This window comes from Simochromis diagramma, unplaced genomic scaffold, assembly GCF_900408965.1.
Source record: "Simochromis diagramma unplaced genomic scaffold, fSimDia1.1 OVJJ01000419.1, whole genome shotgun sequence".
NCBI lineage: Eukaryota > Metazoa > Chordata > Actinopteri > Cichliformes > Cichlidae > Simochromis > Simochromis diagramma.
The window spans coordinates 1772842-1784965 of record NW_024387244.1 but is presented as its reverse complement, the minus strand read 5'-3'; the positions used below and the strand labels follow the sequence as shown (position 1 = coordinate 1784965).

Sequence of the window (12124 nt, the reverse complement as noted above, 5' to 3'; positions counted from 1 at the left end):
CACCAAAACGCACAACACCGCCTTTGGCAAAAAGCACCCACAGCACATGGGTGAAGGGGAGAGGATTGGGGCTTGTTTTGCAGCCACGGGACCCGGGCACCTTGAGTAAAATCTAAAAACGCTTGAATAAAAAATTATTCAAGAGTCAAATGTGAAGTCAACTGTCTGAGAGCTAAAGCTTGGTCAAAACAGAGTCATTCAACGGACAGAGATCCCAAGCAGAGCAGCAAATCTGCAACAGAATAACTGGGGGGGAGAAATCAAGGTGCTGCACTGGGCCAAAGTCCAGACCTCACCCTCATTAAAATGCTGTGGTGGGAGTTTAGGAGAGCTGGGTAAAAATGAATGCATGAGAGAGGCTGATACATTTAGACAGGAAATGATGCGATAAGCATTTCTACAAGTTGGGGTGTTCTTAGATAAATGAATAAATCACAACCTGGTCTGAACAAGATTTTTATTTATTATATCCTGATACGTACAAACTTAAAATTGAAAGAGGGTATACTCCATTTTTACGAAGCTAGGAGCCACTATTGCGTGAAATGACCTCGCTGTCTACTCTCTCCCGTATTCTGTGCTTTGTCTTGATTGTGGTTTCTTGTGTCTTTCTGTGGTCTTGATTTCCCCCCTCGGCCCCTTCCAGTCTGGACAGATGGCTGCCCTCCCAGAAGGTTTTTTATGTAGAAAAAGGCGAGTTTCTTTCTTGGATCACTGGCTTTTTCTCTATAACACCGTTAGCTCTTTACCTTACAACATAACGTCCCTGAGGGCAACGATCATTCCCATTTAAGTGCAGGAACACACTCTGTCAGTATTACCCGCTCAGCCCATGTCAGCATTAGACAGCTGCAGAGGAATAAAAGAGTCCAACTGAGCACTGAGGAAACGCAGCTACAGCTAACGTGTCTGACACATTCCTGCCCATTAGAAACACAAAGAAGCCATAAACTCACTTCATACACACACATACCACCAGCAGCATGATAGAAAGAAGCACACATACTGGTGCAGCTCTGCTAATGACATGCGGGTGACTGCTGTGTTCACCATATGACCGGCAGGCAGCAGTTTCCTGCTAACAGAAACCTCCTCTCACTGGTGCACATACTGGTCCGTCTCTGTGCAAAACTCAGGTGACTTTAAGAAATGCTCTTTGTTGTCAGCAACAATACACACACACACACACACACACACACACTGACAAAATAATGCAACCGAAGCTATAAACAGCATTATATAAACATTAGCAAATAGCATACAATGATTAACTTATTTTACCATTGGCTATTTTCTAATTGAGTGTCCACAGATGATACTTTAATATGAAGATCAATAATAAAATCCAAGAGAAAATAATGCAGCACATTGTGCGCACATTTATGTTGTTAATCCTGCAGAGTCACATGTCTTCCACCAGTGGCCACTGAGTGAATCCAACCAGTCCAACCAGAGCTGTTGGTACAGTCCATACCGGTTTTCTGTACGAGTAAAGGTGCAGCGACGACAGAGTATTCAACCCCGTAAGCCACAGAGTCAATATTCTCACCTGCAAAAATCCCCAGATGTAGGCAGGAACAGATGAAAACACTGAAATACAATAAACCTGCAGCTCACTAATCCAGAGTGAAAACTGGAAACTCAAATACTGACAGAGTACTTCTGCATTAAAGAGAGAATAACACACATATTACACTGAAACAGTGACGCTGACTGTACTTAACCTGATCTAAGAGTTATGAACCTGCAAGAAGTGCAACATTAATTTTAGTCACAGTAATACCCTGTGACCTCTCGGTCAAAGTCCCACCTTTAAAATATAACCTGGGCCCAGTTCAGAGTTTAAATGACAGAATTAAGAAATGCTAATACTTACACCAAATGTACAGTTTAGTAGGGGTGCAACGATATTCGTATCGATATTGAACCGTTCGATACAGTGCTTTCGGTTCGGTACGCATATGTATCGAACAATACAACATTTGTAATTTATTTTATCAACTTTCCTTCTGACGATGCTGTCTGTGTTGAGCGCTCAGTGAATCTGCGTTCGACTACTCCGCCTAGGCTGCACTGTCGACCCTAGGCGGAGCAGTCGAACACAGATTCACTGAGCGCTCAACACAGACAGCATCGTCAGAAGGAAGAGCGCAGGGCAAGCTAGCAAGACAGAAGTTAAGCTCTCCTTGCAACATGGACGTTCCCCACTTTCATTCAGATCTGGCGTTTGGAATTATTTTGGTTTTCATGTGACGTATGACCCTGAAGGTAAGCGAGTCATGGACTAAAGTAAAACAGTATGTTGGATGTGCCACTGCAATGCTTAATTACATGGGTGGGAACTAGTGTGTTAGCGCAGTTAGCTCGTTAACGTGTTGGCCGTCTAGCCCCATGCACGGGGCGATCTGCGGTAGCTCGTTAACAGAGATTTGCCGTGTTGTGGTGTTAAGGTCATTTCAACGAGATTAACCTGAAAGCACTAGTGGGAACACAACGAATATGACTGCACATTTACATCATCCTAGTGCAAAGACAAAAACAACAAGCATGCTACTAACTTTAGCCGAGTCATTTAGACAGCTGTTAGCACATGATTCTCCTTATGCTGCTGAGAATATAGCCCAGAAGAAGCGGATAGTATAGCTTTTATTTTGGAAAGAGGCATTTCTCTGTAATAAACTCTCTTTTCCAAAGATGAGTGATTCCTCAATCAGATACAGGGCTCGCAAAATCGCTAGCCCGACGTCCTGGCTAGCGATTTTTTTCAGACGGGCTACCAAAATCTATCTCTTCCCTGCCCGTCGGGCTATTGTAGGAAGGAAAAATATACGTCAATGCTTTTGCATTCTTTCAGAAATGTAGCTGGGTAATTATGTCATTGGCATCGGTGAGCCACTGTCAATATGTGACATATTGAAGTCGCGTTTGAATTTGCGCTTGTTTTTTTGCTTTCACTTTGCAATCGTGCGAACTGTGTATAGAGAGCGACAGCACTGATTGGTGAGTGATGATAATTTGTGCACCAATTCCTCTGACATCGTCTTATTAATCGTTAGCTTACTATGCAAACATGACAAGTGAAATCTCCCGCAGCAAGCTTAAACATGTGAGAGGTTGATCATGCAGAGAATTGCTGACCGTTATGTGAGTGCGTGTGTAAAAGCAGCAGGATATATATTTTAGTTCTGCTGAGCCAAATAAGACAGGTCAGGGTGAAGAAGTGACAGCCAAAGAAAAGCTTACCACAAAACGGAGAAGTTATGACAAATGAGACTATAAGGCAAAAAGAAAGTGCAGCTTTATGGTTTCATGGACAAAAGAATTTCTGTGGCTGCAATATGACGAGCTAAATAACCAGGGCTGCACATAAGTGGTCCGCAGGTGCGCATTCGCTGTCAAAATAAAAAACGCGCACAAGGGTTAGGGTTAAATTTAAAAACTGTACTTTTGAGTTAAAATATATATTTATAATTTTAATAAATGACAAATTAAAAAGGCATGAACATTTTTTTGTATCGAAAAAATATCGAACCGTGACACCAAAGTATCGAACCGAACCGAACCGTGAATTTTGTGTATCGTTGCACCCCTACAGTTTAGCCAAACATTTATTGTAACCTTACCCTAAATCTTTACTCGAGGCATGTTTAGTTATTATTTTAGATTTTAGAAAGTTGCTTTATATTGTAAGGTAAAGACACTACAATACAAGACAGAAAACCCAACAATTAGACAGTATCCTATGAGCAAGCACTTGGTGACAGTAGGATGGAAAAACTCCTTTATGACAGGACCTTGTAGTACCATATCACCCTATTAGAGCACTTCGCTCTCGCTCTGCAGGCCTACTTGTTGTTCCTAGAGTATTTAAAAGTAGAATGGGAGGCAGAGCCTTCAGTTTTCAGGCCCCTCTTCTGTGGAACCAGCTTCCAGTTTGGATTCAGGAGACAGACACTATCTCTACTTTCAAGATTAGGCTTCAAACTTTCCTTTTTGCTAAAGCATATAGTTAGGGCTGGACCAGGTGACCCTGAATCCTCCCTTAGTTATGCTGCAATAGACGTAGGCTGCCGGGGATTCCCATGATGCATTGAGTTTTTCCTTTCCAGTCACCTTTCTCACTCACTATGTGTTAACAGACCTCTCTGCATTGAATCATATCTGTTATTAACGTCTGTCTCTCTTCCACAGCAGGTCTTTATCCTGTCTTCCTTCTCTCACCCCAACCGGTCGCAGCAGATGGCCCCGCCCCTCCCTGAGCCTGGTTCTCTTGGAGGTTTCTTCCTGTTAAAAGGGAGTTTTTCCTTCCCGCTGTCGCCAAAGTGCTTGCTCATAGGGGGTCATATGATTGTTGGGTTTTTCTCTGTATCTATGAAGCGCCTTGAGGCGACTTTTGTTGTGATTTGGCGCTATATAAATAAAATTGAATTGAATTGAATTGAAAAAACTCCAGCACTTCCAGGTTGAGGGAGGGGGGCCATCTGCCACGACCGGTCAGGAGGGTGAGGGGAAAGAGAGGAGAAAAGGGAGAGCATAGGGAGACGGGACAAAACACTGACTATAGAAAATTTAATAGCATCCAGAAATGGAAAGATACAAGCATCACGGGATGCAGCCTGAGCCGACTGCAGCTTAACTACAGGGATGGTTCAGAGTCACCTGATCCAGCCCCAACTATAAGCCTTAGTAACAAAGAAAGTTTTAAACTTAAACTTAAATTAGTGGAGTCAAATTACCTGTTAGACTCACACAATGATACTGAGGTAGATAAGGAATCATTAAAAACTGCAGTGTGTCAGCAGTATTAAACAGACGCCTTACGCAGCAGGTTTGTGTGCATGTTACATAAAAGAGGGCTGATTTTAATAATAAACCACATTTTTTGTGTTACTGGATTCCTGCTATTCAGATTTTTTAGATAAAGGCTGAAACCTGTGTCTGCAAAGCTGAGGACAGCAAAGCATCAGTGGATATATCATTTCCTTATAGGTGGAAACCGACTCAACTGGTACCGGCTGACTGGAAAACAAGATTTTGGCACCTTGAACGCAATCTGAGAAGAACAAAAATAAAGGAAATGGACTGTGTGAAGGAAAGAAAAGGCAGAAAGAGGAGAGTGTGCGAGGTTCAGGCTGTGCGTACCACGCATCGTCCAAATAATTTAATTAGGTTCAAGTCAGCAAGTCTCAAATTCTGCGTTGATTTCTCCAGAGAGCAAATTACACAATGATGATCATTATCAGGCAAAGGCGCACACACACACACACAGCCACTATTCATACACACTCACACACCACTGCATGTGCTGATGCAAACCAATAAGTGCACACATGCACCCACACAACCACGCACACACCCTTTCCTGGAGTGACAAAGCATTAGTTTTATCAACTGTGTGTCACAGAGCTTTCAGCACATCAGACAGGCTGGTATAACATGTTCAAAGGCCTTGTTACGGGAAACAAAAGAAGCGAGCAGCTCCGACAATAAATCGAGCGAGTTTGTCCACATGCCTGAGAGACAGGAGTGGAAAACACAAACGTCACATGAGAATGGAAACACGGCAGGAAAAGTCACATTCGCAGAGCATCTCACAGTCTCACGACTGCATGAGAACCACACGTCATCCCAACATCAGCGCATCTTACCCGTTCGACAGAGTCTCTTCCTCCCCTGACATTTTCATCTGGCAAAGTGTGTGTGTGTGTGTGTCCGGAAGAGACGCAGAGAAAGCGACTAAAGTAAGAGAGAGAAAATAGCAGAAGTGGCTGTGAGCCCGGGGCCTTTCCAGCAGTGCAGTGCGATGCTGTGTGTCTCTTTCTGTAGCAGCAGAAACAGCAGAAGGTTAGGCAGAGAGAGAGCGTGAGAGAGAGAGGTAGGGATGAATGAATGAGAGAGAAAACGAGGGAGGAACGAGAGGTAGGACGCAACAGCAGCCCTTAATAAGACTGGGATGACTATCACACATGGAGAGAAAGCCTGGCCCACCTCGTCCGATCATCACCCTCATGCTCCACACTGCAGTCTCCGCTCTGATTGGTTAATGCAAAATCAGGAGCGTGGCCGAAATGCCCACTTTCACAGTCAGGGGATTTTTCTGTGTAGTGAGGATACTTCCAAAAACTAAACCCTGGAGGAGCAATGTGCTAAAAGCAGAAGTGTTCATAGTCACGAAGCCATTTTTCATCATAAAAAGACACAAACGCTTTGCGCCACTGTAGGTGGGAAAGAAATGTGGCTTTCTGAGGCGCAGCTGGTCAGGGCTGCTGCAGAGGCTGCTCACTGCAGCGGGCAGACGGTCCAGGAATAGACGTCGATGCAGCGCAGCGGCTCCAAAATGTAGACGCGCGAGAAATAATGTGAAATCGTGAATGGAGAACGGGGGCAGTGCCAGGACTTGCAGCTGTATATCACTGCGAACAGCCCATTGCCAGTCATCCATTAGATGTGAGTGAGTGTGAATGGGTGAGAGAGTCGGCTGTAGTGTCTCGACCCGCATCTTTAATAAGCAGTTAAAACTACTAAACAAGCAGCAGCAATCAGAGCTGTCAGGCTTTTTGTTTTACATTAAAGTCGAGGAGTTTAAGCCCAGTTAGCTGTGCGGATTTACTTTCTTTTGTCTTAAATACTGAAACTACAAACAAGTCTGTGTCATAACATGATACCTCACCACTGCATACTCTCTTTGGACCACTTTTGTTAAGCACCGCCTCCTTTTTCTTTCATCCCACTGGCTGTGAAGCCGTGCCCAGATAATGCATTCACCAGTCAGCCACCGTGACCTTTGTGTAGTGTTTCCTGCATAATCGTGGGTGTTGTTCCCAGAGGAATCATGGGTAAACGGTGGGTTCGCCGTGACCACGCTTGAGCAAATATACTTGATGAGTTTCCACCTGTGGCGCTGCACGCAAAGCCGAGGCTGACAGTCTTTGTCTTTGTTTCATGCATGACCCCAGTGTGTGCTCGGGTGTGTGGCATGCCAGATACTGTCAGTTTTTAATCTGCAACAGTGTGTTTGCTCTGAAACAAGCCAAGATGCTAAGTACATCATGTTTACTGTCACATTAGAAATGACGCAAAAGCAGCAAAATCTCACATCTGACCAGCTAAACCAAGGAGCAGCACTTCTACACTCAAGCTTTATTAAAGTAAATGTATTTTTAGTGAAACAGTTTTATTAGACAGCTAAGCGTTCATGCCACGCGATCATATAACATATGCTAATTTGCTGTTTTTGCTTCCCTTCAAAGGTCTTACGGCGCAATCACAGCATGTTTATGAAGCCACGTCTTTGCCCACTAATGAACCTTTAGAAGTTAAACCACCACTCAGCCTGCATTGTTATATAGAAATTGCTTCCTTCCCAGAGGTGGAATGTAAAATACCCATAGCACCTATGTTTGCATACATGATTATATTTTTATATTTAAATACTTTTTTTCCTGGTGCCCAGGTTTTTAATGAGATTACTATGAGATGTAATAGAAATAGTCCTGATTCCTGGTTATTACTACAAACACATCTCTACTACTAACTGGTTTTGCCTCAAAGGCGTAACTGTTCCCACATATTTAGCCCAGTTTCTGGCCCGTTATTATCCAGTTACATACACTTCAGTGTGTTTAGTCATGCATAACCACTGGTAGCAGATAATGTATTAATTAGTTCAGTAATTAAGTGTTACTAACTTGCTATTGCCATGCTCATGTTTCCACTATTACCATGTTATTACCGAGTTTAATAGAAAGGGCCACCAGGTTAAATAAAGCATTCTTTATTCTCACTGATGATTTACTGAATTATTGCCATCAAATTACTGACAAAACAAATCTGATATAAAAATTCATCTGCATCAGTTTGTTCCTCAAAGCTGGAGGAAAATACTGACCGTCAATGAGTCAGAATGACTTGTTTTCAGATACTATAACAGCCACACATATGATTCCTCTCTGCAAAGTTTAACTGTGAACTTTAAAGCAACCGAGCTCCACAGAGATCAGGAGACAGCATAAAGCTTACAGTCATGTGACCGCGCTAAGGGCTTCGTACATATTACTGTTTTTGCTCCCATGAAAGCACAATCGCGAGGACAAAGCTCTCTCAGTGTCCGACGCAGAAACAAGAGGGGAAAAAAATATCTATCTTTATAGAGAGTAGTAAAAAGAAAAGCCTAATTGTTGCTTTCATCTCTCGTGTTTGCTGTGAGGACATCAGAGGGTCATGGGTTTAAATTGAAGATAATTAGATTCTCATTGCCCTCCTCATGGTGCAAAAACACTCCTGCTCACTGCACAACTTGCAAAAACACATTCGTTTGCAAAGTTTTGGTTTTTCACTTTGATCAGCCAAACAGGTCATGACATATTTAGCAGGTAGGGGGTTCCTATTGGCCACATCTATGTGCCTGTCACATGACTGAGGAGTCCAGGCTGTCGCACACGGATGTGCGATGTCTCCGGGGTTTTTGAGGACCCGGTTTGGCAAAATCTAAGATTTCAGAGCTCACAGACATGTGATATAAAACAAATTAGAAGAAAATCAAATGTTTAAAGCTTTTACATACAAACAAATGTTGATTTATCAGCACATTTTAACAAGTCTTCAATTAAAAACAGCAGATGTTCACTGAAATAAAACCTTTTAAAAAATATTTATAAAACTAAAACTAGCTGCCAGTATTTTATAAATATCTAAAAGCGTCCTTTCACTTTATTACGTGCTTCTGTTCTTATCAGACAGACACACATTTCTTCTCCGGGCTCTGAACGCTCATCATAGTTTGAATACGCGATGCTTTCACGGTCACACTCAGGCATAACTAAGGTGCTGAGAGATGATGTTATTCTCAGGTTCCCTCTGTCTGAATTATTGATATCACAAGCAGCAGAAGCTGCCCGTGAACTCCTGACGACTTTGTTACCTCAACATGTGCATCTTTGTGTCTCAATGAAACCAAACATTTCTGTAATCTAAGCCTCGGTTTTCGTGTATGATCTGAGAGAGCTCACAGGCCAGTCTTACCCATTCGATGGATCTGTTGACTCCAGACCATCTTTGTCGTCCGGTATCTGTAACCTGAAACACGGGAACAGAATCGGGGCTGTTTTAGAGAAAGGAGAGCAATCTCGAGGGATGAAAACCAGCTGAAAGACAAGCTGTTGTTTGAGGAACACGATCGTGAGAGAGAGAAATATGGACACCGATACATGAGGACACTCCCAGGCCACAATGATTCGCTGATTTCTACAGATATGAACTTGATGACTTTCAGGGAAACCTGTGAGACTGGGCTGATGTGGGAGCAAATATTTAAACTTGTTAAATTACATTTGTGAACTTAAAGAAACTTACTTGAAGTCTGTGATGATGGAGTCCAGCTCTGGACTGTTTACATCTGACAACCTGAGATGAGAAATGCAGATGAGTCTGAGCGTAACCGCCTGCCAGAGTTGAACTTATTGTTATGCTGTGATCAGAGCCACGATTAGCAGCGGCTTTATGTTTTCTTTGTTCCTCACAGTACGAAAACATGACGTGCGCAGTGTCACCGTACCGGCTCGGGGAGTCCGGGCTGTCAGGTACGTCTTGTGGATTCATTCCATCCCTGTGAACAGGTCAAAGGTCAGCTTGAGGAAAAAAACCCCACAAGACTGAATCTCATTAAGGTAAGAGGAGGATGTTAGCTGGGAAAGTCTGAGGAAAGAAGGGCTGTAGCGAGAACGTGAATTCTAACTTTTGAAACACTCGATACTATTCCAGCATATGACCGAGTATTTTCTTCTCGTCAGCGTCCCAGCACGTTTTTAAATATGCTGCTGGCATCAAATTCATAATGAGAATTGTTAAATAAAACTGACACCATCGATATTCAAACATATATAAAATATATGTAAATAATGTGGAACGCATTCTGATTTACCTACACTTTACATACAGCCTGAAGTAGGCTGCTAATCAATATAAACATCATACAATCAACAGATGTCCTGAAAAAACTAAAGTTGTTTGTTTTGGAGTGAAATCGCTATAATCGTCTGTTCTAGTTAGAACTTTATTTACACATGAATGTGTAACAAAACACAAGAGAGACCCAGCTAAGTGTTGGGCCCCTTCAGAACATCACAAACTACATGGATCGTGACGATGGATCATATCAGTGGCTAAACGCACGTAAGTGTTACATTATTAGACTTTTCTCCCTTTTTGAAACAAAGTATCAGATCCACTTCCCTCTTTGAGCCTCAAACAGCTGTAAAGTACCTGAAATGACCAGGTCAAAGGGAAAGGCAGCTTGAAACCTTGCAAGTATTATAATGGGACACTGGATAATAAACATTCAGTGCGAGTTAAAATAAGCCAAACATGGGGCAGTAACATAAAACTGGACTGTTTACATCAGCCTGTTAAATCTGACTTTCACTAACAGTAAAAAGCTCGCGTGGTCCTGACTGACACATCGTGAGCGTCAGGTTGACTAACAGGATGCAGAACACAGACTGACACACTTATAATAATAAGAGAGAAGGAACAGACACCAAACATCTCAGGAGGTTTCTTCCGCCTCTTCCTTTATTAACTACAGAGACTCAAACACACACCGGTGGTTTGCGTGGTTTATTAAAGGGTCCTGGAAATCTCGTGTTCACAGGCTCCAGTGTGCGCTAAACAACAATCTCAGCGCGATGACACGATAACCTCAGGCCAGCGCAGTCACATGACGCCTTAGGTTTAAAAAAAAAAGTGCGATTAAATCCCAGCAGCCGGCCTGACTTTGGAGACAGACAAGCACGGACACGGCCAACCAAGACGCGCCGATCTCCGGGAGCTTTTTTCTTCCACTCACCTTTTGCTGTCATGTTTCTTCACGCTTCGCTTCCAGCTGTTCATGAAACTCATTCCACAGCGCGGGAGGACCAGCGGCGACCGGAGAGGTTTACACAGCGGCTCACACTCACGTCACACGGGAGCGAGTGGAAGGGAAAGCGGCTGCGGCTGCTGCTGCGCGTCTTCCTCCTTCCTGACGTGGAAAGGTGCGCTGCTCATCAACGCAATAATGACTTTTATTTAAATGCACAGGAATGCAGCCGCTCGCCCCGCGGTCCTAAAGCCGTCCGCGTTAGGACGACGCTACAAACAAGGAAGTAAACACAGGCGAAAATAATATTCATAAATATGATCTTAAATGCCCAAAATACTAAAAGATATATATTTTTACAAAAAAATATATTTAAGCAAATAATGTTTATTATTTTTTATTATTAAAATAATTTTGCTTAAAATAGATAAATGTTACATAGATTTTCTATAAAATGACAGAATTGCTTTGTATAATTTGTTTTAATTACCTAATTAATTTATTTTTATTTATTTGCCCAGCGTGTTTACAGAAATACTTGAAAGGTGACAAAAACGTAAACACGGGTTGTTTATGAGTACTAAAGGTGCTTATGATACTATAATTGTCTTTATAATATATTTACATCTAAATAAAAAAGAAATATCGTGACACTATAGTTAAATACTATAAACGAAATATATGCTCTTGTATTCAGAAATGGGGACATCAGAGGAACATCAGGTTGGGCAGTCTGGAGACTAAATCAATGAGGCTGAGATTATTTTTGGATGAGTAGAGGATGAATCGTGGATATATTGGAAAAGGAAGGTGATTATGGAACTGGCAAGCAGGAGGGAAAGAGGGAGATCCCAGAGAAGATTCGTGGATGTAGAAGGATGGCATGCAGAAAGACGAGGTGACAGAGGATGCTAGGGATAGGATGAGATGGAGACTGATGATCTGCTGTGGTCATCTCGAAAAGTAGCAGCCAAAAGCATGAGGCACTGAATCCATGTCACCTCCTTTGTTGTAAATCAAAGTGACAACAGGTGCACAGGAGGCAACAACAAGGCAACTTCCAAAAAGGGAATGGTGTTGCAGGTGGAGACCACAGACAATTACGCTCTCGTTATTCCTCCTGACTGACTTCTCTCCAGTTTTGAAGCTCCTCCCGGAGGTTTGCTGTGTCTCCTGGGATCTGGTGCGTCGTACGAGGAGAAACAGGAGGGGCACTATCACGTGTGGATGACAATATATTAAGAAGATGCTCTGGGGAAAAAAAATGCA

The 12124-nt window shown here is 42.7% G+C and overlaps 1 protein-coding gene across 2 annotated transcripts in view; it reads right to left on the bottom strand.

Annotated features, from left to right (window-relative positions):
- ttc39a (tetratricopeptide repeat domain 39A) overlaps positions 1-11037 on the bottom strand; it is a 31032-nt gene extending 19995 nt beyond the window's left edge. The window contains exons 1-4 of one of the 2 annotated variants that reach the window (XM_040053126.1): positions 10844-11037; positions 9554-9604; positions 9352-9402; positions 9022-9075 (exon numbers count right to left, since the gene is read on the bottom strand). In XM_040053126.1, coding sequence (XP_039909060.1) covers positions 9022-9075; positions 9352-9402; positions 9554-9604; positions 10844-10896 — 209 coding nt within the window. In that variant the 5' untranslated portion in view covers positions 10897-11037. Of the gene's footprint in view, positions 1-5648; positions 6156-9021; positions 9076-9351; positions 9403-9553; positions 9605-10843 lie in introns of those variants that run through there. The other variant, XM_040053127.1, reaches the window with a different exon arrangement.
- Between the last annotated feature and the right edge of the window lie 1087 nt (positions 11038-12124).